This window comes from Aspergillus brunneoviolaceus, assembly GCF_003184695.1.
Source record: "Aspergillus brunneoviolaceus CBS 621.78 unplaced genomic scaffold BO95scaffold_36, whole genome shotgun sequence".
Taxonomy (NCBI): Eukaryota; Fungi; Ascomycota; class Eurotiomycetes; order Eurotiales; family Aspergillaceae; genus Aspergillus; species Aspergillus brunneoviolaceus.
Genome location: NW_020290766.1, coordinates 293,593 through 316,478, shown reverse-complemented (window position 1 = coordinate 316,478; position 22,886 = coordinate 293,593). Strand labels below are relative to the sequence as shown.

Sequence of the window (22,886 nt, the reverse complement as noted above, 5' to 3'; positions counted from 1 at the left end):
TCTGACCGCCCTCCCCCCCTTGACCATACCCAAACCGGATATCAGTGGACGTCATCTGTTATCGCCCGCCTGACTCTACGGTACCTCCATAGTAATTAACTAGTCTCCGGAGTGACTGTTCCACAGAACGACACTATGCGTTGACAATGGGGAATGCAAACAGCTCCCACAAGATCTCTGCTCAGGATCGGTAAGATCCCCCTTCTGTCTTCCACGACGCCCTCCAACCGGACTATCACCTCTGCGCGCACCGCGATAGATAAGCTAACTACCTTGTGTACTGTACAACAGAGCGATCCTCGACCTCAAGAACCAGCGCGACAAGCTCCGCCAGTACCAGAAGCGGATCACCGTGCTGACGGACCGGGAGACGGCGATCGCCAAGGAGTGCCTGGCGCGGGACGACCGCAAGCGCGCCCTGCTCGCCCTGCGCCGCAAGAAGTACCAGGAGTCGCTGCTGGAGAAGACCGACAAGCAGCTGGAGCAGCTGGAGCAGCTCACGGGCCAGATTGAGTTCGCGCTCGTGCAGAAGGACGTGCTCTTCGGCCTGCAGCAGGGCACACAGGTGCTGCAGACCATCAACCGGGAGATGGGCGGCATCGAGGGGGTCGAGAAGCTGATGGGCGAGACCGAGGAGGCGCGGGCTTATCAGGAGGTAAGTCCAGTTTCAGCTTGGGTGTTCTATGGTTGAGAGGCTTTTTTTTAGGGTGACATGCTAATGTTGTCGACTTTTGCGGGGTGGTACAGGAGATCAGTCAGATGCTTGCCGGTCGTCTGTCCAGGGAGGACGAAGACGAGGTCGAAGAGGAGTTGGAGGAGTTGCAGCGTCAGGCACAAGGGCCAGTGGTATTGCCGAGTGCGCCGGTCTCGTCATTTCCAGAGGCTGGAGAGGAGGAGGCCACAGAGACGGGAGAACCGCAGACCGAGCCATCATCCAATGGACGAAAGGTCAAGGCCGAAGAGCGAACCGCTGTCCTGGCATGAAATCCCTCATCCTTTTATCTATATAAGTTTCAGCATTTCTGGAGTTCTAGGTTCTTGCCAATGGGTCATCATCATATTCCATCATATCATTAGATAGCTCCAGTTAGTTCAATGTTACAAACATGCATAAGCTGAAATTCAGACTAGCATTGGGGATAGAGTCCAGCTCCATAACCAGAGAAAGCACGATCACAAATCAACACAGCACCACTGCACCGCATCAACAGGCACAGGCAACAGAAACAGCAACGGCAACCGGACTGGACAACAAGTCAATCCATCCGCGCCACAAACTTCGCAAATCACCATCCTCACAGGATTCGACTGCCCACACCACTGACGCCCTGAATAGCGACATGGTCGTTCGGATTGGCCGCGGCCTCGTACAGGAAGTTAACGGGCTCGCGATTCAGCGCCATGAAAGTCCCCTTGAATCCCACGTAGCCGACCTTGGTCACGTCTTCCTCGCCATCGCTCCAGTTATCCTCGAAGAACAGCGTGATGGAGGTGGTGGCATTCCAATGCGCGCGGTTCAGGGGGATCTCAAAGACATCGGCGCCGGCAACCGGCTGGGGAATCTCGATCGTCTGGGTGGGCGACAGCTCGGACGCGGTTGCGAAGTCGATGTCGTCCCGGTTCTTGAACAGTTTCAGCGTCTTGGGGGCGGAGGGAGTGGGCGCGGTGTAGACCAGCAGAGAGTGGACTTTGACTTGGCCGGTAAAGCTGCAACAGGTCACGGGCAGGATTAGTTGATTGTCAAAAGTGATGGCAACCGCTGGGATCGAAGCGTGCTGAAGTGGTCTGCGCTCGTTCGCGACACCAGGACTCGAGGAGGGGCAATGGCCATGGCGGGGTAGCAACAGCAACAAGCAAGGCAGTCTTTCCCCCGGCTGCGAACACACCCTCCAAGGCAGAACTTACGGAATGTACATCAGGAGCTGCTCATCGGCATCGCTTTCGAGCTCCGGCTCGTCGTTGAGTCTCTCCGCCCATGTTTTCTTAACGATCGCAGCGCCGGACTTGGGCGTCGCCTCTGCCTTGTTTGTTGGTATTCAATCTCTTTTGAGAGTAATCGATCGCTGCAAGCGCAGGTATAATACGCACCGTTGAGTGTTGTGATAGAGTCGAACTGAACCTGAGAGTAAAGAAGCGATTGAATGGCTGGGGTGATGTCATTGGAGTGGTCGTGGCCGTCTTCGTCATGGCAATGTCCGCCGCCGTGGCCGTGATGATGGTGATGGCCCGACATGTCGCAATTTGACGCTTGAATCTCCTGGTGGTCGCTTCAGATAAAGAAAGGTCGAGTCAAGATCGGCTGAAAAGCTAGTTGGAGTAAGAGGCGGTCGTCCGAGAACCTTGGGTAAGCACGATGAATCTGAAAACAAGCAAGATGTTCAGCAAGTTCAACGCGACCTTTGATTGTTCGGCTAAGTCACCCATTCATTCACATCAGCTCAACAATTCACTCTCGTTTAAACCAGCAAGACACTTATCATTTATTTCTTCACTTGACTTTTATATTAGCTCTTAAACATAGATGTCAAATTGTGAGCAATGAATCTGCCATACTAAATGATCCTACGCTTACTTGTTATGGCTTGACAAAGGTCGGAAGGTTGCCTACACCCAAGTGACAAGATTTCACTTCATGCATAATGGGATATCATCATAGAAATATAGACTACCAAGGATCATCTATTGTACAAAAATTGCTTTGACAAGGAATCCCTGCAAGAGAATCTATTACCGCACTTGATAATAGTTCGGTGCATACTCAAGCAAATAGCCCTTTTCGATCTTGGTTATATCGCGGATGTAGGTCTTTTCTCCCGTCTGTAGTATTTCATGGAATATGACCCATTCGGCTTTGCGATTCTGCATAACCAGTTAGCGAAAATACTCCTAATCCAGTGGCAAGTGTGTATGACTCACAAACATCAGCGAGCTCGGATGAGCATGCAGCGTTAACCCGCCGCTCACCGTCTTGAACGTGCCATCCGGCTGCATCTTTGCAGCATGTGCGAAATAGCCTGTTGTGAGACATCGTTGTATCTTTTCCGGCAGCTTGCTTGGATCTTCCTGTCTGGCGCGGGCAGAAAGCGTCTCATCGACCTGGATCCCAAAACGTTCCAGGTATCGCTTCAGCTGGGCGCGAATACTCACGGCGCGTTGCATAGATCGAAAGTTCAAGAGATTATCCCGACACCACTTCGAGTCCTTCTTGCCCTTGGTGACAAAGGCTTGGTAGACATTGAGATACGTCAAATGATCGCCTTCCTCAACTGCGAATTTCCTCCGCATGCTCTCGGATGTTTTCCGATCACCGTCGTGTTGGACCCAGACGGTGCCCTGAAGACTGACCATTGCCGCGATTGAAAGAATCTCGCTTAGGCAGCCAAATCCCGGCGCGGAAAGGAGCACCTTTGCCATCATGGGGTCCACGGCCAACTCTGCCATGCGCATCCCCTGCGGTTTGGTGAGTTTGGCATGGTCGTCGACTGCGCCCAGAGAATACAGGAGCTCAAAAGCACGGATCACCAATTCGGCGGGGGGAGATGTTAGAAAGTCAAAACGGACGATGTTGTCAATTCCAAGAGCTTTCAGCTGCATGATCACCGGCGCCAGGTTGGATCGCTGGATCTCCGGGACAGTCGCCTCTGGAAGGGCTTCATATGCCTGCTGGGTGTAGAGACGGAAGCACTTCCCTGGCTTGGTGCGCCCAGCTCGACCTGCACGCTGGACTGCCGCTGCTTTGGAAATCGGGACCGCTGTCAATGTTTCGATGCCCGTGGTCGGGTTGTAAGCTCTCAATTTGGCGACACCACAATCCACCACATACACAATCCCATTGATAGTAACGGATGCTTCGGCGATGTTGGTGGACACAATGACCTTGCGCGTGTTTTCAGGCGCTGGCTCAAACACGTACATTTGCTGATCTGTCGTGAGGCCGGCGTACAGCGGGAGAGGGAGCAACGATTGCGCTTTGGGATGAAGCGTGGCAGCGCGTTCTGAAATCAATTGTATAGCTGTGTCAATCTCCTCTCGCCCGGTCAAGAACACAAGGATGTCCCCCTCTGCTTCTTGCAGGTGTATATCAAAGACTGTCTTGACGGACCGCTCGACGTAGTCCTCTGCAGGTGACTCAAGGAATAGCATATCCACCGGATACATGCGACCCTCTAGACTAATGATCCTGCCAACCTTCCCACCGATCTCGCCCGATTCTGCATCGCCGTCGAACTCTTCCCCAGCAAAGAAGCGTAGAAAGTCTTCGGCCTGCAGAGTTGCACTACTGACGACAATCCTTAGCTCCGGACGTTTCTTCATGATCTTCTTCAGAATGCCCAAAAGCACATCAGTGCTGAGGGACCGCTCATGGGCTTCGTCGACCATGATCACCGAATACCGCGACAGCAGGGGATCAACGAGTGCCTCCCTAAGTAGCATCCCGTCGGTTAGGAACTTGATCCTCGTGGAAGCAGACGTCAGGTCCTCAAAGCGGATTGAGTAGCCCACCTCCTCGCCTAGCTTGCATCGCATTTCTTCGGCAACTCTAGCGGCCACAGTTGTGGCAGCCACCCGACGCGGCTGCAACTTTGTTAGCTTGGCTGGTCAACGGCCGAACAACAAGGCGGAAGTGACATTACCTGCGTGATAGCAATCGCTTTTCCCTCTGCACACCATCCTGCTTGCTCGAGGTATTGGGGTAATTGGGTCGTCTTTCCGCTTCCAGTCTGTCCCACGACAATGGTGACGGGATAAGTTTCGACCAAATAGAGTAGACTTTGCTTATGTCTCGCAATGGGAAGCAGCGAGGCCGGCTTATACAAGGCGGGTATGAAAGAGGAGCCGAGTTCCAGTTCCGAAGCCATGCTGAAGAATACTTCTGGAATCAATCAATGATCAGCCTAGTCTAACCTGACTAGCTGAAAGTCCCAGATTTTAGCCACAATAAGATCCGATGATAAGTGACTGGCCCAAGTGAGACATATTGAACGAGACCGGGGATATAGAAGTTTCAGCTGGAGGGTCTTCGGAGGTCACTACCTCTCGAGCTCCATTCAAGACGACCAATGCGAACGATATCAAGAATATCAACCCAACTTAAGTATGTAAGTTATGCTCAATCGGGGATGGAAAGGCACTGGCGGATTATGTCAGCTAGGCACACTCGGCACGTGATGCAACGTCACCAGGGACAATCGGATCGGAAAGAGGAAAGGGGGCGGGCGGAGAGAGTCAAGCAATCATTGGTATACTTTCTGCCTGTTGGGCGAATTCCCTCCTCCACGCAATCAAATAATACCCCAGGATCCCCAACTTCAGTCTCGGGCTGTGTGCCTAAATATCTACCCTCTACATACATATCCTACCTACACCTCCTTCACATTCCCCAACCCCATCCAGTTCATCATGTCGGAAGAAGACAAGAACGTATGTTCTAGATCCCGCTGCCCCCGATTCAACTGCGACTACTAACTTCAGTGTAACCCCAGACGGCCAACAGACTCTCTGCAGTGCCAGCCAGCCCGAAACCAGAGTCGCCCACCACGGCGCGTCCTCTGGACTTCGACGATGAAGCCCAGGAGACCGGCGTCACCTCAGCTCCCCCCTCCGCTTCCCCAGCTCAGCCGCCCGCCGCGGAAGCTGCCCCGCCAAAGCCACCCCGCCCCGTGAGCCCCCGGCAGCAGGCCGAGAACACCCTCAAAGAAGCATTCCCCACGATCGACATCGGAGTTGTAAGAGCAGTGCTGACTGCAAGCAACTGGGATGTGGAGCGGGCCTTTCATGCTCTATTAGGTCTGTAGTCCCCAGCCACAAATGCTGCCTCTTCGTCCCGACTAACCTCTTGCCTACTCCCCAGGCATGACCGATCCCAATGCCGCCGAACAAGACGTGCCCCCTCCGAAGCCTCCCCGTCCGTCGGCTGCCCAGAGACAGCTCGAGCAGGATGAGATGTATGCCCGCCAGCTTGCCGAACACTACAACCGCCGCGCGGCCCCGCAGCCTCGGTATGAGGACGATCGCGCGTACCAGCGGCGACGAGGAAGCGAGGAAGAGGAGGAGAAAGAATACAGCTTCTTCGATGGTTGGTTTCCATTCAGCCCTGATGTGCACGTCCGAGCTTGCTGACCCGTGTGACTACCGCAGACGACCTGCCCGTCATCCGCGAGAACATCCGCAAAGGATTCCTGGAAACCCAGTCCAAGGTGAACTCGTGGGTGACGAATCTCAAGAAGAGGCTGGATGGAGAAGAGCCGGAGGAAGACACCAGCATTCAGGCTGCTCAGGGCCCGCGCGACGATACCTTCGGCCGTCCGCGTCGCAGCGGCGACACGGGTCGTCGGAGCGGGGACCGTGAGCGGTACGACGCCGACCACCGAGTCCTGAGCGACGACTTCTCAGCGCTGGAATTGAGGGATTCCGAGGGTAAGTGGATTGAATGACTTCATGACGATGAAGCGTCACTGACGAATTTCGCGCAGCTCCTCCCGCGCGTCCTCCCCGCCCTCTTGCAAACCCTAACTTGTACAAGACCTCGTCACCATCCCCCGACAGACGCAAGGTTGCCTTCCAGGACGGGCCCCCAACGGAGATTGATTCACTGTACGATGCATCCGAGCCGGTCCGGCGCGCCTCGCCCGCGACGACAGGCAAGTCCAGCAAATGGCAACCCTTAGCCGCCGTGGAACCGTCTCCGGTAGGAGAACACGACCCGTTCAGTCTGGGGGATAGCGAAGATGAGAAGGACACCACCACAAAGGCGAAGGAACCCGCCACCGCCGAGGTCGCTTCCAAAGCTGCGACGGTCGAGACGGTAGCGGAAGCAGCGTCCAAGGAGAGCACAACCGGCGCTGGAAAGTCATAGTTTTGGCCGGGGCCTTCTTCCATCCGCTAGCTTACCTCCACGGCTTATTCAGTGGCCTGCCTATCCAGTTGTTGTAGCCTTGATCTGTTCTACACAAATCGTGTTGTTTGCCCTTGCGGCCCGAACCCATGATACCAAGAGACTGCATTTGAATGAATCAGTTAAAACGAGTTCGAACTGTCCGGCTCTCGGCAAAAGCCCCAGATACCCACTCTCGTAAACAAGCAACGTATAACCTCAACCCCCATGCAAAAACAAAATCAATGCATCACCTCAAATCTCAGTACATGAATAGAATAAATCACGGGTATCTTTAAATCAAAATCCAAACATGCAAGCATAAACCGACGGTGAATCTCACCCAGACGCAACCCCCAGCACCTCCCCCAACACCCCACTCACTCACTCACTCACTCATACTGCTGCTGCTGCTCACCAAACCCCCTACCCCCAGACCCAGCCTCCTTCCTCAGATCCTTAATCACAGCCTAAGACCACCAAGTCAGCATCCAGACAGAACAACGTCCTTCCCATAAGCCCCCCCCCCCCCACACCAAGAAAATCCAAGGAAAAAATTCAGGAAAGAAACCAACCGCCAAAGCCTCCGGATTGACCCCATTCTCAATAAGCGAGACACAAAGCGAGAGCTCCGTGCGGTCCAGATGGGTGTTCTGTCCATGACATAGTATGATTAGTTCCAATCGATCCCGGCCATTGAGGCATGACGACGGAGAGGAGAGTATGGATGTCGACATCAGAATAAGGCGGAGTATACGCCCGGAACCGACGCGTATCACCAACCCCAGCCGCGCAGGCAGGTTGCAAGCTCGGCGGTGGTGTGGGGTTACCAGGGGATTTCATGATGGGTGGGGGGACATGAAGGTTCTGGTCTGGTGGGCCATACACAAGAATGGCAAGGCAGGGAGGGGGAGGGCTGGGCTGGGTTGGCTGGTTTGCTTACTAGGAGGGTGGAAATCTCATGAAGAATGTCAATGACTTCGCGGGCTGCTTGGCGTTTGTCGTCGGCTTGGGTGGGGGGCATGGTTTCTTTTGTTGTTGTGGGGGTGGGGGTAGTTGGTTGTTATGCTGCGCGTTGGGGTTGTATAGAATCGAAAATGGGAGGGGATGGCAAGGAGAGAGAGAGAGAGAGAGAGAGAGAGAGAGATAAGTGAAACGCGATAGAGAATGTTTGATACTCTATCATGTACTGTACCTGGAGAAAAGGAAGGGATCGTTGGAGCTCAAGATCCGCATGAGAAGAATGTTGCGGTACCGTATGGTAAACCTGGAACCAATGGGTTGCCCGATTTAGACAGTAAATTACCACACCCTCAGGCTCTGCATGTCAACATTACTCAGTATGTTTTTGTCAGGCTACCCTACAACTACATGCTAAGGATAGAGTCAAATCGGAAACGCGCCTGAGGAGAGTGACAGACGAACTACAAGCTCTTCACGATACCCCTCCCTCCCTTCGGCTCTCATTCTTGAGGACATCCTCCTACCCTTAAAACCCTTGCCCTGCGGTCCCTTTAAATCCTTCATTGTCAGCCCTCCCGCGGCTGGCTTGCCCTGTCACTTTCGGGATCGTTTCAAACCCAGCCCTGAATGTACTCATGCTCTCAAAATTTTCCAAGAATGTCGACCGATCTGATCTTCTCAGACATCCACTCCCTGAACAGGATCCAAGCCATGGACATTCTTGCCCAGATCGCACGTGTCGAGAAAAAGAGTTTCCCTGCCAATGAGGGCATGACCTTTGGAGAGGAGCTTTGGCGCAAGAAGCCCAACACGAGGGTCCTGTATGCCCACCTCCCAGGCGCAAATCCCCCGCTGGTTCTGGCTTATGCGGTCTACGTCCGCCAGAAAGGCATTGCCCTGCTCCATAAAGTCTGTGTAGCCGAGACTTATCGCCGTCGGGGCGTAGGGCTCCAGCTGATGGGCTACGTTCGCACTCGTCTGCAAAGGGAGGGTTGTCAGTATATCCAGTTATGGGTGGACAAGGACAGAGCCCCAGCTAGAGCTTTGTACGCCCGCAGTGATTATGCAGAGCGCGAGGAAATCCCAGATTACTATGGACCAGGCCGGACTGGCGTTAGAATGGTCCTGGATTTCTAGTCAAGTAGCCCTTGAGACCTTGACTTGTTGCTGCTACCCCTGTCACTCCTGTGGCATCGCTTGTACATGAGTAGGTCCCCTGGATAAGGTTGTTTACTCGCGACGAGACCAAAAGGCACAAGCGCCAATTGATTCCTTCAGGCCATCTGTCAAATAGCTGCAATTCTCCGAGTCAGGGTGTTGACGGTTCAGGCGGTGGTTGGAGGGTGGCTCGCTCCTTGGCTTCCCGACGACGCCATCCCTTGCAGAGGGAGCAAAGCCTACATTTCACAGAGTGAGAATTATCGCGCCGCGAACCATCAATCTCTGACCATTCCCATGCCCAAGTGACGTCAAGCATATCCAGGCATGGCTCTTTTCGAAGGGGATGCAAGCTTCGCGCCTCTCCTGTGCCCGTTGGGCCCTTGGGCGCGGATGCCATGATGGAAAAAACTAGAGTCTCTGCCCTAAGGGCAGAGCAAGTCCTCGTTTCTCACTTCCAACCCTCAACTCTCGACCATTTCACTGTGGCTTCTTCCTAAGGTTGGCGTCGGGTGACTTTTCAGAGCGACAGTGCGAGTTGCCTCTCGTGTATCTGACTGAAGACACTCACTCATCCCGACCGTTCTCACTGCTCTGGAGAGATGGCGCTCATCGCGTTGGGTCTCCTCAGCATCCTGGGGACGGTAATTGCAGGCCTCGCGCCGACTTACCCTGTGAACGCACAGCTGCCTCCAGTAGCCCGAGTCTCAGAACCATTCGAATTTGTCTTCTCCCAAGGCACGTTTGCTGGCAGCGGGCCCGACACTCAATATACGCTTCTGAACGCCCCATCATGGCTTGAACTAGATGCAAAGCACCGTACGATATCCGGAACGCCCCAGAAAGATGACATCGGGTCGCCCAAGTTTGAGTTGGTAGCTTCTGATGAGACGGGATCCGTGAACATGGAGGTCAACTTGGTAGTCACAACCGATGATGGGCCAAAGTTGGGGAAACCATTGCTACCACAACTTGAAACGATGGGCGCCACATCGGCTCCAGACACGATTGTGGTACACTCTGGCGATTCTTTTTCCATATCCTTCGATCGTGATACCTTCGCCAACACGCGTCCCTCCACTGTCTACTACGGCACTTCCCCTGACAATGCGCCGCTGCCATCGTGGGTCTCATTCGACCAGGCAGCCCTGCGATTCTCGGGGTCTACTCCGGATATCGGACCTCAGACATTCAGCTTTAACCTGATCGCTTCGGATGTAGCCGGATTTAGCGCTGCCACCATGACATTTGCGATGACTGTTAGCCCACACATTTTGTCCTTCAACCGAAGTGCACAGACCCTCTTTGTCACCAAAGGGAAACAATTCGACAGTCCTAACTTCCTGGATGATTTGACTCTGGATGGTCACGGAGCGACGCGCACTGATTTGGCAAATATTCATGTGGATTCTCCAGCATGGTTGGCATTGGACAAGGAATCGCTCTCTTTAAGCGGCACACCTCCAGCAGACGCTGTAGACCAGAATGTGACCATCACTGTAACTGATAAATCTCAGGACGTGGCCACACTACTTGTCAGCTTGCAATTTTCTCAATTCTTTCACGATGATTTGGACGAATGCGACGCTGTCATCGGGCAATTCTTCATGTTCGTCTTCAACAGCTCTACTCTTACCGACGACTCTGTCCAATTGGACGTTGAACTAGGTGATCAGCTCCCCTGGCTTCATTACAACCGCGACAACAAGACCATTTATGGACAGGTGCCTTCCGATATCACCCCGGGAACTTTCAACCTCAACCTGACGGCTCGCGAGGAGACTGCGGAGGATACCCGGCAATTCACAATCAAGACAGTCTCGAAGAAAAAGAACGACGAGAACGCAGCTACTACCGCCACGGCGGACGAAGGCAGCGGTAGTAGCGACAACAGCGGCAAAAAGGCCGGCATCATTGCGATCTCGGTCATTATTCCGCTAATTGTTCTCAGCGCCCTTGTACTTCTATTCTTCTGTTGGCGTCACAAGAAGAAAGATGTCGCTCCAGGACCGGAGGAAGGACTGGCAGACGAAAAGAGGGGATCTCTGCCCCCTGATCCCGATTCTGACATGTACCCTCACTGCCAGCCTTTTGAACAGACCACCCCAGGCAAGCCGCCAAGGATGCTCAGAAGCCCGTCGCCATCATCCAGACCCCCAAAGCTCGAGATCTTCTGGCACACGAAGCCCTTGGCCGATGCCGACACCATCAACTACACAGATGACAAGGAGAACGTCTACCCCCACTCAACCCTCGACTGGGACTTCGGTCCACTGGCGACCACGAAGGAGCCGGAAGAGACGAAACCAGTAGCGGATCCACCTCCGCAATCAAAGCGCTTGTCATTCCAGAGCAGTCCTCCCGTGCGCAGGCGCACCACGACTACATCAAAGAAGCGTGAGCCACTTCGGCCGATTCAGCCGAGGAGGTCACTCAAGCGGAACTCGACGGTATCGCGGTCGAAGAGGTACTCGAAGCGCTCTAGCGGCATCTCCACAGTTGCTTCAGGGCTGCCTGTCAGGCTCAGCGGCGCTGGCCATGGGGCCGGTGGATTTGGGCCGCCGGGGCATGGGGTTGTTCGTGTCTCCTGGCAGAACACACAAGCCTCATTCCAGAGCGACGAGAGCGATGTGGGGAATTTGGCGCCATTATTCCCTCGCCCGCCCCTCCGCGCACGGGAAAGCACGGAATATCCTAAGCGCGTGAGCCTTCGAGCTGTCGAGCCGGACACGCTGACCATCTCTGATACGGATTCCCTTGAAGCTTTCGTGCACAGTCGTGCAAAAAGCCGAAATTCTTCCAATCCTCTGTTTGCCGGTCAATTCGCTCGTCGTGGCTCATCCGGTGGCCGCGCTCTCCATCGGGCGCGCAGCACCGTGAGTCGAGCAGATACAGTCGCTAGTTCCCATTATATCGATGATTACCGGCAGGACCGCCCCTGGTCGGCGGCGATGTCAGCCTCCATCTATACTGATGACCACCGCCAGTCGGCTTACCTCCATTCGCTATCAGAGGAATCGTCGGACGCGCCGATGTCGGGACCGATCAACAAGCAGCCCAGTCAATCGAGTCTCGCCCAGAATTATTCTGAGGCGATTGCTCCGCTACCCCGCTTTTACAGCGAGTTAAGCTTAAGCAGTGCCCAGCGAGGCGAAGCCGGCGGTAGTGCGGCGTACCCCGGTCCAACTGACCCACAGAACAATGAGCGTCAATCCCTTGGGAACAATCGGACTTGGTTCCAGGTCGCGTCAAACGCGCCGGGTGAAGCCCCTAGAACGGATCCTCCGCCGTTGCCACCATTGCGCAAGAGCCCCTCTTATTCTTCCATGCCATACGAGGTTCGATCGCGCCGAGTGAGCTTGATTCGATCGGCGGACAGAGACTGGAGTGAGCAGAGAGGTATGCAAAGAGAGCTGACGGGAAGTGTGAGAAGTGATATCGCATTTGTATGATTGAGGCGAAAGTATACATACCCATTTGTCTTTCATGCTGTTGTTGTTACAATATTGTCGCTGCCAATGTGTTGTCTTAGGGTTTGTTTTGTCGTCGACGAGTATCCGACGAGCATGATATCCACCGTGCATATTTTGTACCATGATTAATTTAATGCTTTCCTTTGTCCATGATCACCCTAGCATGATAGGGGAAATCTCGAGAACTCAATGATAATGTGTTGAAACAACAGGCAACCACGTATTAATCCAAGGTACTATGCGGTTCGACCAGCGGGATTGGGCTGGGTCTTAGCGTAGCGCGTCGGTGTCAGATCCATGAGCCTATAAGCTCGCACCCCTCATCCACAATGTCAAATGCGTGTAATCAATCCATCATTCTCGGAGGCCGGTCTATTGTCGCTGTCGACTTTTCTGGAACCCGATAAGCAGATAAGACACTCGACCTATATCAAAGCAGACACGCATCCAGCCTAGCGTACTGCTTTGCCATGCAGCTAAATAGCTCGCAATCGCACCTCTCTGATTTTGCTGAGTGAGATGAAGTGATCTCCTCTCGCCCAACCCACTCTTACTCCTCTCCTGCCTGAGGGTGCTTCGGAGTGTGTGTGCTCAATTGTCTGTGTTTCCCGAATCAGTTGGGGCTGTCCATCTTCTCTTTCAAGATGACAACCAATCTACTCGGCGCAGATGAGGCACTGGAGACGAGTTCACTCTTGCCAGGCCCTCGTGAGCAGTCATTTCAAAATAAAACCACGCCCAGAAGATCGAAATGGATTCTCCTATTTGTGTGCCTCATCATCGTTACTCTGGACTTTGGCGTTTATCTTGCTGTCGCGCCGCAGCTGCAGATATATGAGAACATTATCTGCCAGCGCATGCACCCCGAATTATTCGCCAGCGCTTTCGGTGGACTGACAGCAACCACCCAACCGCTCTGCAAGTCAACTGACGTGCAAGGCAAGCTCGCTCTGCTGGTAGGATGGCAGGATACCTTCACTCAGCTTCCCGGAATGATCCTAGCTATCCCATTCGGTCTCATGGCAGATCAGGTCGGACGCAAACCTGTCATCATCATCAGCCTTGCGGGTTTCCTCATGCAGGAATGCGCTATTCGTTTCATCTGTGGGTGATTTGGAAGTCAGAGGAAAGGAAGTACTGGCTGACGTGCTTCTCAGGCTGGAATCATACAAGCATCCCACTTGAAGCAGTGTGGTTTGCACCACTGTTCCAGGTATTTGGGGGTGGTAGCCAAATCGCTAGCTCCGTTGCCTGGACCGTCATTGCAGACGTCTTCCCAGTTGACCAAAGGTAATCATGATATTCCCGACTTCCTGCTGTTCAATGTGCTGAAACGCGACGAACTCCCAGGGCAAATGCGTATCTTCTCATGGCTGCAGCGATGTTGCTTTCCCAGATCCTCGCAGCCCCTCTCAGCGCTTGGCTGATGTCCAAAGATGTGTGGATGCCATCGTTGTTAGGATTAGCGATTGAGGTGTGCGGGATCATCCCTATTTTCGCCTTACCAGAAACTGGACCGAAAGCATCCATCGGATCGAACGAAGATATTGAGAGCGAAGCACAAGGACAAGCCAGCGAGCATCCTACCATGAGATGGACGGCCATTGTGCACTTGGTCCAATCTCAGCTAATCGAAGTGGTTGGGTTTGTCTGGGGCAACGCCAACACTTTAGCGATCTTTTTCGCTTTCTTGACATCTAGCATTGGAAGCCAGGCGCTTCAGTTCGTGCTGCAGTATGCCTCCAAGCGTTTCATGTGGAGTGTGGCCGAGGTATGCCTTCCCAGTTCGAGCCACTAACCTGAAAGTCACTAACAGAAGAAACTGGGTAGGCTACATTCCTCATCAGCCTCAAAGGCGTAGTCAACCTTGTCGCCTTCATTATCATATTGCCTCTGATCTCCAGAATACTTGGAGGTTATCTCTCTCCGATAAGGAGAGATCTCCGAATCACACACGGCAGTATCTGTGTACTGATGGCAGGATTCGGTATAATGTCGGTAGCTGTTCATCCAGCCCTTTTCGGCATAGGTTTGTCTTTCTCGGCCCTCGGGTGGGGTTTCTACACGACACTTCGTAGTGTTGGAAGCGCCTTGGTGGCAGAAACCCATGTCGGGCTCTTCAACACAACAATTGCACTGGCTGAGGCCGTGGGGTCTATGATAGCTGGACCGCTTTTGGCAGCTCTTCTCAAAGCAGGAATGGCGTGGGAGGGCGCATGGATGGGTTTGCCATGGATGGTTGCAACTGGTCTGTACCTGCTGGCCGGGTTAGCAGTCTCTTGCATTCGTACTTCAGCCCACTAGAATCTTGGTTATACTTCATTTAATGCTTGCGCATGATGCAGAGAGTCCAGTCCCCCACTGCTTGCCGTCGTTGCTGTCCAGTGACAAGAGTGGCCCCTCTAGGTGAATCACGGACTGCATTGCTCCCCAACGGGCTGTATCAAATGGCGATGACTTCTCTTTAAATCGGGCGCCTTCTCTTTCGATGGCAGCTTCTCCCTGCTGATTGCATGTGCTTGTGTGTTCATCTCATTATGACTGATGGGCTTTTCCGAAGAGTGTGGGTAGAAAGGCAGGTCTAAGCCCGCGAAGTGTTGAAGGCGCGGCTCTGACTAGAAGTATAGTAGTCGGCTACCTAAGGTAGTCGGTACCTAGGTACGACCACAGGTAGGTACTAGGTAGTGGTACATGATGCTTCCTGCCTGAGGCAGTCACCACACTGAACAGGCCCGGGGTATAAAGGCAGTTGCCGAAAACAGCAAGAGCGCTTCAAGGTACTGTACAATGGTAAAACAGGTACAGTACTCTGTTCAACGAGCAATACAAAGGTACAACTTGAATGCATTACCGGCGCTGAGCAAGGCAATGCAGAGAGCCCTTGCGAGAACTGACATTAGCAGCCAATTCCACACGCCTCGTCTCACTATCTACTTCCGACTTGTTTACGGAGTACCGTAGGTAGCAATCACCTAAGTTAAGCAAGATTTGATGGGCATTGATGTATCAAGTTAGGTCTGAGACATTGATTGCGAATATCTTCTACTGAAACACAGCTTCGGGTAACGTTAGGTATAGGAAGCATAGACCTGTCTAGAGCACGCTCGTTTGCAAGGTCAGATTGACCATACCGGTTCAATGCCAGAGACTTGGCATGAATGGCGGTCTCTCACTTCGGATAGCAGCCACAGACGATAACATAATGTTTGATGTATGTATGAGTATGCATGTACAGTACAATATGTACGAAGCGGAAGGATTAAATAGAGCTCAGCTTCTTCTGTGGCACTCCACGAGTCCACAGTATTAGTGCGTGGTGAGCTGAGTGGGTTGGGTCAGGCTGTTTCCGGCATTTCCTGTGGTTGAAGGCACGCGACAGGAAGGCGGTCCACCCAAAACAGCGAACAATAGTACCTTCGGGACATAGTGCTCGAGGTAGAGAGAAGAGGTACTGAGTTTTATTCCATTATTGTTATCGAGGTTAATGTGTTTTGAAACCTCCTGTGGGTTGCCTATTGATCTACCTGCAGGTAGCCAGCCAGCTGCAACGAGCGCTGCCGATGCCCTTGTGATCTGTAGAGCATAAGCAATTGATTAACTTACTCCGTACAAGAGTATCATAACGCCAAAAAAAAACTCATCCCCAGGCCTGTGACACCATCGCCATCATCATCATCATCATCATCATCATCATCCTCATCATCATCAATTTTCTTTCTCTTCGCCCCTTTCCTGCTATTTCTGCCACTTCTGTCATAATTCCATATGATTCCGCGTGTCACTCGTCAGCCGTGGTTAATGAACACGGTGACAGATCTTGGACAGGATCGGAGGGGATCAGCCAATCTTCCAGCACGGTGGACAAAGTATCGTCATCGTTGAATCGGGTTCCCCACTCCCCGGTATTGTCTTTTGAATAATGAATGACTGCGGCTGCTCACTTCACCTAACTACAGGCAGGCTACAGTAACTTACTCTGTAGTCCTTCAGTCCCTCAGTCACTACCTAACTACCGTTAGCAGTAGTTACCTAGCTACACTGACCACACTATACCTCTCTGTACAGGCCTAAGGCTCGCCTTAACAACAGTACTAGTAGGCAGCTTTTCTTTCTTTCCGTCACGCCGCCTCCGTTAATAGTAGTGATTCTGCCCGTTAACTTACCCTCCCCTCTCTCTCTCTCTCTTACCTACTCTCTCACTCCCCCTCCTCCCGCTCTGAGTCTAGTCTCTCTCTCCTCCGTCTTTCTCCCTTCCCCTTCCCACCTGATCCTGTTCAGTCACTGGCTCTTCTCATTTCCCCCTCAGATACTCTCTCTCCGTGTGTGTTAAACTTTTCCCCTTCCTGTCTTCAACCTTTCTACTACTCAGCTTACATCTCCTCCTTCCCCTCTCACTTTGTGAAAAAAAAGAAACAATACATCTTCTCGCGCCAAACTTTTAATTAATATCTCCCGTCAAATATCATGGGTCAGACCTTGTCCGAGCCGGTGGTCGAGAAGGTGCGTGAAACTGAAGCAATGCGTTTGCCTTCGCCTTTCGTCCCCCCACACTGCAAGAGGCCTTACGCAATTCCTATAACCGCCTTCCCCCTATCATCGCGCAACCCATTTCCTTCCCCTTTCTTTCTCAATGTGTATGGGTTACTCGAATAACTGTCGGTACCACTGTCTGGATTCATGTTCAAAATGCGTGCCATCACTTCCTCAGGTGGTCGGAGGGGCTGCAGCGTGGTGATCTTCCCACGTCTGCGGGGTCCCTCCACAAGATGATGAAAATTCCTGCAGGCGGCTTCCGAGCGGGTGACCTGTCATATCTACTGTCTTTTCGCGCTCTTAACATGTCAACTTTGCTAACATGACGGAGCATTGTCCAGCATTCGGCTGAAGGTCAGGATGAGTGTTGTATATATGGTGTCTCGGCCATGCAGGGCTGGCGGATCAGCATGGAGGATGCCCATGCGGCCGTGCTAGACCTCCAGGCCAAGTTCTCGGAGCAGAACGACAACCCTACCGATCCCGACAAACGTCTCGCATTCTTTGGTGTATATGATGGACACGGTGGTGATAAAGTAGCTTTATTCGCCGGAGAGAATGTCCACAAGATCGTCGCAAAGCAGGATGCGTTCGCTAAGGGCGATATTGAGCAAGCCTTGAAGGACGGTTTCCTTGCGACCGACCGCGCTATCCTGGAAGGTTCGTAAACTTTCAGCTTCGGGCACCGGGACAACTTTTTGTCTCCCACGCCTCTCTTCCCGAGATAACAGTGGACTGATTCGGCTAGATCCTAAATACGAAGAGGAAGTGTCTGGCTGCACTGCAGCCGTCAGCGTCATTTCCAAGCACAAGATCTGGGTGGTACGTATATGGAATCGTTCGGGGAACCGCGCTGGCTGTCTATCGGAATGATATTTTAACGCTGCATAGGCCAATGCTGGTGACTCCCGTTCCGTGCTCGGTGTGAAGGGCCGCGCGAAGCCCCTATCCTTTGATCACAAGCCCCAAAATGAAGGTCAGTAACGAGGTGCTGGGTCTCTTCGAGCTGGAGTTGGTTATGCTGAAACATGGAATACAGGCGAGAAGGCCCGTATTAGCGCTGCAGGCGGCTTCGTCGACTTTGGCCGTGTCAACGGCAACCTGGCCCTGTCCCGTGCCATTGGAGATTTCGAATTTAAGAAGAGTCCCGAGCTGTCACCCGAACAGCAGATCGTGACCGCTTACCCGGATGTTACTGTCCACGACCTTACTGACGACGATGAATTCCTCGTTATCGCCTGCGACGGTATGTCCCCCTTTCACGCGTCCAGTCCGGGTTCAGCTCAGTGGGTGCTAATGTCAATGCAGGTATCTGGGATTGCCAAACCTCGCAGGCCGTCGTTGAGTTCGTTCGTCGCGGTATTGCCGCCAAGCAGGACCTCCACCGCATCTGTGAGAACATGATGGACAATTGCCTGGCTTCCAACAGTGAGACGGGTGGCGTTGGATGCGACAACATGACTATGATCATCATCGGTCTTCTGAACGGTAGGACCAAAGAGGAGTGGTACAATCAGATCGCTGAGCGCGTGGCCAACGGCGACGGCCCCTGCGCCCCGCCCGAGTACGGCAAGTCTCTCGAGGATCCCGAGGCCTCCAATCCCAACTCCTACTGACTTACCGGGGGAGCAGCTGAGTTCCGCGGCCCCGGCATCCGTAATCAGTTCGAAGAGAACCCCGATGAGTATGACGTGGAAAACGATCGTTCCCGTGGCTTCAGTGTACGCTCGGGCCGCATCATTCTCTTGGGCGATGGCACAGAATTGATTCCGGAGCAGAACGATGACGAGCTGTTTGACCATACTGAGGAAGACCGGGACCTCGGCAATCAGGTGCAGCATGACTCTACTGACGCGGGACGGAGCGATCGCGAAGGAACCCCTGGGCCACAATCCAAGGATAGCACCCCCAAGGCCGATGGATCTACAACCATCTCGCAGTCGCCGTCTACCACCGCGGAGAGCTCTTCCACCAGTGCCCCTGGAACGCCGCAGAAACCTACTAATGTGTAGTCATGATGGAATGGATCTGTTGCATTTTTCCGCTGTTGATGTCCTTTTCTTTTTTCTTTTGGGTTTCCTGATCGTCGTGTGATTCATTGACAGTGTCGCTATTCTTCCCCCTTATTGTTCTGTTCTCCACATGTTATCCGAAGCGCCATGTTATTTCTCTTCCGAATTTACACCTACTCTCTCTACATCCATCCAGCTCCCTGGCATTGACTGGTTCAACGGTTGTGGACGGAATGAAACAAGCAGGGAATAGCGACTGTCGAGCTCCCCCTTCACATCTTTATTGTGTCTTGCCGGGGTGAGTTCACGGGATTGGGATGGGGTTTCTCGTTACAGCTTTTCTTTTCTATTCCACATTCGAAGCCGCGAGCGGCAGGTCTCACGAGAGCACGTCTGTTTCATGCCTTGACACACAAGATACCGCACAAAACGCCCAGTGTTGATGAACCTTTCATATTTCTACAACGACTTGTTTCGTTTTCTCTACTCGCTCCCCAACTCCCATGTCACTATCTTCGTTCCCTCCCCGGCGACGGTGGCAGCCACAACTTGGGCCTTTTTTATCCCGGGGTCAACGGGAAGGCGCGTAGCCGGCGTTAAGACCGGGAAGAAAGGTCAGTTGTAGTTGACTGGACATGGGGGAACGGTTACGCGTCCTGCAGGGAAACGACATCTGCGAAAGACCTGCGGACCTGTCCGTGATAGTGTGGCATGTCGAGTGGACAGCTTCCTTCGGCAGCGGAGTTTCTGGAATGGGATGGATACGGCCATGTATCTGATGTCCTTTTTCATCTGGTATGCATATAGACACCGTTGGCTCTTAGCGTGTGAAACGTAGGTTGTAGATACTAAAAGGGAAGGCCTTTGTAGGTACTTAGGCTTAGTTCTGGGAACTTGTGACTGCCTGTGTCCGTGGTGATGACAGTGTAGACTCGCTCAGGCATGAGGATGGCTTCAGTCTTACGCGATCTGATTAGCCTTCAATGGTCACGATGCATATACAATACAATGCTCTCTTTGAAGCCCTAGCGATACTGCAAGTGGGTAATAGGCAAATGGATCAAGGATGAGTGAGGGTCAACTGAAAGATGGTTTACTTTGCGAGGAGGGAAGTATAGGCGACCGAGCTAAACTCAACAAGGCTAGTGTGGCTTGGGGATATTTTGGGAGAAGTTTTGGAGATGATGATGACAACATCAATTCTATCCAGACAACAATCAACATTATCATCCCCCACCTCCAACCGGAAACATTGAACCAATGGCTCTGGTCTGGACGGATGCAGGCCATAGGGGAAGATGTTAGTGCACGACTTCGTGCACGACTTCCTAGATTGTGAGGCTGAGCATAAGTAAGTTAGTTACTTTCATAACTCCATTCATCATAAACTAGCTCGGAACCATTGGAATTGTTGGGGCAGCGGATGGACCCTTTCGGGGGGCGGTGTCAGCTTCAATCAATGACCTAGTACGGAGTACCATACCGTAACTTATTGTATCTTTTCTGCCCGCAGAGTTTTGATTCTACTGTAAGATAGATTGTCTGTCCTCTCAGTCTTGGACGGACTCATTGCATTTCTCCTCCCCCTGAAGACAATTCCAAGAACTCCCCCTTCGGATCCGATTTCAGGGTCCTGTCTGTTCTTCTGCATTGGGTTAAATCAATGCTCCGTCTGGAAGCCCGTGTTTTGCACCTGTAGTCTAGTGCTCTACCGTTCCTCTACCGGACCTCCACCGGGACCTCCCGTCCGGCTTCTGCTCTGCTCTCTCGTGCGTGCTCTCGTTCTGCTTGCTCTGTCGCTGCTCATCCTTCTCCGTCATCCTACTTTCTTCTTGTCTCACCTCCCCTTTCGCTTCCACACCGTCCTCCCATTACTTTCGGACTTTCTTCCCCGTCCGTATCCCTTTTCTTTACTTCTTCTTCCTCTTCTCCCCCCCCCCCCCAACACCCCATCTCTTCTCTCTCTCCTCCTTCCCTCTCTCCTAATCCTTCCTCGACAGAAGTTGAGCTGCGCTCCCTCAGTCAGTCAGCCACCATGTCCTCTCCTCCGTCCGGAAAACGCAAGCGCAGTGGCTCCCAACACCATCCTACTGCCGTTCCTGCGCCTGCAGATCTTTTGCAACCTTCCTCCCGCGATGCGTCCGGCGAGGAAGGCGACGACTCCACCGGCCCAGCTATCCCACTGCCCAGCCCCAGCAAACACAAGAAACAGCCGTCCCAGGACGTAACATCGACCGGCGCTGTGCCCCCGTCCAAGCGGGCCCGGAAGGCTTCCGTCAGCGACAACAATAACCACGGTCATCTGTCCAACGGCAATGCGGCGGGAGCGCTAAACAAGGAAGACCCGGGCGAGCCGTCCGAGACTACCGTGGCCAGCAGCGACATCGAGAGTCAGAGCACCCGACCGGGCTTGCAGATCGACACGACGGCACCCCCAGAGCACTTGTTGGAGCCTCCAAAACGCGGTGGGCTCCAGGATCCCGTTGGTTATCACACCAACCCGCCTCCGGTGGGTCGCCCGGTGCGGGTGTACGCGGACGGAGTGTTCGATTTGTTCCACTTGGGGTACGTGCTGTCCTTTTTTCCGTTACGGTGCATTCCGTTTATCGATGGCTAACCGGCGTGGTGATCACCAGTCACATGCGGCAGTTGGAACAGGCGAAGAAGGCTTTCCCCGACGTATATCTGATTGTCGGTGTCACGGGTGATGAGGAGACACACAAGCGCAAGGGATTGACGGTCTTGAGTGGCGCAGAGCGTGCAGAGTCCCTGCGGCACTGTAAATGGGTGGACGAGGTGATCCCCGATTGTCCTTGGATTTTGACCCCGGCGTTCCTCGAGGAGCACAAGATTGATTATGTGGCACATGACGACCTGCCGTATGGTGCGGATGAGGGCGACGACATCTACGCCCCGATCAAGCGAGAGGGGAAGTTCCTGGTCACGCAGCGCACGGAAGGTGTCAGCACTACGGGCATCATCACCAGGTGGGTTTCCGCGGTTGGGATGTGAATGAGCTGGCGAAGCTGATTCGATTCAGGATTGTCCGCGACTACGATCAATACATTTCGCGCCAATTCAAGCGCGGAGCCTCGCGTCAGGAACTGAACGTGTCATGGATCAAGAAGAACGAGTTGGAGATCAAGCGTCATGTGTCGGAGCTGCGCGACAACATCCGGGCCAACTGGACTACCACGGGCCAGGAATTGGGTCGCGAGCTGCGCCAGTTCTGGCAGAACAGCCGCCCCGGCAGCCCGGCGCCCAGCACCCGCAACAGCGTGGACTTGGGCGGCTCGCGCAGTGGACTGACGAGCGGACTGACGAGCCCCGTGCTGGGGAACAAGTCGCATGTCTCGCGGGTTGAGGCTCTGGGCCGTCCCGACAGCCCCATGGGCACTGGCCGCAACGAACCCCCTGATTACTTTGCCACTGGGTACAGTCTGGGTCTGATTGGTGGCGTTCGATCATGGGTGAGTTCCTGAAGTCGCGATGCAAAGGAGGGTGCAGCCTGCTCACAAATTTCGGTCTAGATGCGCAGCCGTCGCTCGTTAGTGGGCAGTCGGGCCCCTTCCCCCACCAGCGAGGAGGAACATGAATCAGAGGCCGAGCGCAGCAGCGGCCAACAGCTACAACAAGAACACGAGTATGAACAACAACATGCAGCTGGTTCCCGGGCATGAGTGATATGTGTTCTTACTTGATGATACTTTGTTTCTGCTCTTGTCGTTTCTCGCCCCGAACCCCTCAACCCACTGGGCAACCTAATTCACCTACCTTCTTGGTTCATGTCTCCCTTTCCCACAACCTCTCTCCCTCCAGATAATGTAAGGTTAGCAAAAGGACCGGTCTGGGTATGAGCTTAACTTCCGAAAT

General features: G+C 53.4%; 10 protein-coding genes across 10 annotated transcripts; 7 read left to right on the top strand and 3 right to left on the bottom strand.

The window, feature by feature from the left end:
• The first annotated feature begins 75 nt into the window (after nt 1–75).
• Nucleotides 76–1,118, top strand: BO95DRAFT_443179 (ESCRT-III subunit protein VPS20). Its single transcript, XM_025586612.1, has 3 exons — nt 76–190; nt 292–655; nt 748–1,118. Exons 1-3 carry the CDS (start codon nt 147–149, stop codon nt 982–984), a joined length of 645 nt encoding a protein of 214 aa, XP_025442019.1. The 5' UTR covers nt 76–146; the 3' UTR covers nt 985–1,118.
• On the bottom strand, nt 1,049–2,527 carry BO95DRAFT_443177 (PITH domain-containing protein). The gene is made up of 3 exons (XM_025586611.1): nt 2,089–2,527; nt 1,906–2,017; nt 1,049–1,707 (listed from the first exon to the last, which is right to left on the bottom strand). Exons 1-3 carry the CDS (start codon nt 2,231–2,233, stop codon nt 1,296–1,298), a joined length of 669 nt encoding a protein of 222 aa, XP_025442018.1. The 5' UTR covers nt 2,234–2,527; the 3' UTR covers nt 1,049–1,295.
• Nucleotides 2,528–2,634: 107 nt separating this feature from the next.
• On the bottom strand, nt 2,635–5,080 carry BO95DRAFT_514730 (putative ATP dependent RNA helicase). The gene is made up of 3 exons (XM_025591698.1): nt 4,635–5,080; nt 2,917–4,575; nt 2,635–2,859 (listed from the first exon to the last, which is right to left on the bottom strand). Exons 1-3 carry the CDS (start codon nt 4,857–4,859, stop codon nt 2,728–2,730), a joined length of 2,016 nt encoding a protein of 671 aa, XP_025442017.1. The 5' UTR covers nt 4,860–5,080; the 3' UTR covers nt 2,635–2,727.
• A 165-nt stretch (nt 5,081–5,245) lies between these two features.
• BO95DRAFT_443175 (uncharacterized protein) lies at nt 5,246–7,131 on the top strand. The gene is made up of 5 exons (XM_025586610.1): nt 5,246–5,421; nt 5,484–5,787; nt 5,852–6,076; nt 6,139–6,417; nt 6,474–7,131. Exons 1-5 carry the CDS (start codon nt 5,401–5,403, stop codon nt 6,854–6,856), a joined length of 1,212 nt encoding a protein of 403 aa, XP_025442016.1. The 5' UTR covers nt 5,246–5,400; the 3' UTR covers nt 6,857–7,131.
• An 86-nt stretch (nt 7,132–7,217) lies between these two features.
• Nucleotides 7,218–8,054, bottom strand: BO95DRAFT_443172 (mitotic-spindle organizing protein 1). Its single transcript, XM_025586609.1, has 3 exons — nt 7,818–8,054; nt 7,450–7,527; nt 7,218–7,344 (listed from the first exon to the last, which is right to left on the bottom strand). The coding sequence occupies exons 1-3, from the start codon at nt 7,896–7,898 to the stop codon at nt 7,267–7,269; spliced, it is 237 nt and encodes a 78-aa protein (XP_025442015.1). The 5' UTR covers nt 7,899–8,054; the 3' UTR covers nt 7,218–7,266.
• A 261-nt stretch (nt 8,055–8,315) lies between these two features.
• BO95DRAFT_443171 (GNAT family N-acetyltransferase) lies at nt 8,316–9,165 on the top strand. The gene has a single exon (XM_025586608.1). It carries the CDS (start codon nt 8,495–8,497, stop codon nt 8,972–8,974), a length of 480 nt encoding a protein of 159 aa, XP_025442014.1. The 5' UTR covers nt 8,316–8,494; the 3' UTR covers nt 8,975–9,165.
• Nucleotides 9,166–9,597: 432 nt separating this feature from the next.
• BO95DRAFT_497012 (putative transmembrane glycoprotein) lies at nt 9,598–12,654 on the top strand (the record flags this gene model as incomplete). Its single annotated transcript, XM_025590871.1, has 1 exon — nt 9,598–12,654. One exon carries the CDS (start codon nt 9,598–9,600, stop codon nt 12,445–12,447), a length of 2,850 nt encoding a protein of 949 aa, XP_025442013.1. The 3' UTR covers nt 12,448–12,654.
• Nucleotides 12,655–12,817: 163 nt separating this feature from the next.
• On the top strand, nt 12,818–15,000 carry BO95DRAFT_390009 (MFS transporter). Its single transcript, XM_025583584.1, has 4 exons — nt 12,818–13,572; nt 13,626–13,758; nt 13,819–14,239; nt 14,299–15,000. Exons 1-4 carry the CDS (start codon nt 13,113–13,115, stop codon nt 14,770–14,772), a joined length of 1,488 nt encoding a protein of 495 aa, XP_025442012.1. The 5' UTR covers nt 12,818–13,112; the 3' UTR covers nt 14,773–15,000.
• Nucleotides 15,001–16,932: 1,932 nt separating this feature from the next.
• Nucleotides 16,933–19,013, top strand: BO95DRAFT_453463 (PP2C family serine/threonine-protein phosphatase; the record flags this gene model as incomplete). Its single annotated transcript, XM_025588214.1, has 7 exons — nt 16,933–17,102; nt 17,333–17,661; nt 17,750–17,823; nt 17,893–17,977; nt 18,041–18,247; nt 18,310–18,570; nt 18,634–19,013. The coding sequence occupies 7 exons, from the start codon at nt 16,933–16,935 to the stop codon at nt 19,011–19,013; spliced, it is 1,506 nt and encodes a 501-aa protein (XP_025442011.1).
• Nucleotides 19,014–20,674: 1,661 nt separating this feature from the next.
• Nucleotides 20,675–22,693, top strand: BO95DRAFT_514723 (choline-phosphate cytidylyltransferase; the record flags this gene model as incomplete). The annotated part of the gene is made up of 5 exons (XM_025591697.1): nt 20,675–20,906; nt 21,014–21,578; nt 21,650–22,000; nt 22,054–22,483; nt 22,544–22,693. The coding sequence occupies exons 2-5, from the start codon at nt 21,049–21,051 to the stop codon at nt 22,691–22,693; spliced, it is 1,461 nt and encodes a 486-aa protein (XP_025442010.1). The 5' UTR covers nt 20,675–20,906; nt 21,014–21,048.
• Between the last annotated feature and the right edge of the window lie 193 nt (nt 22,694–22,886).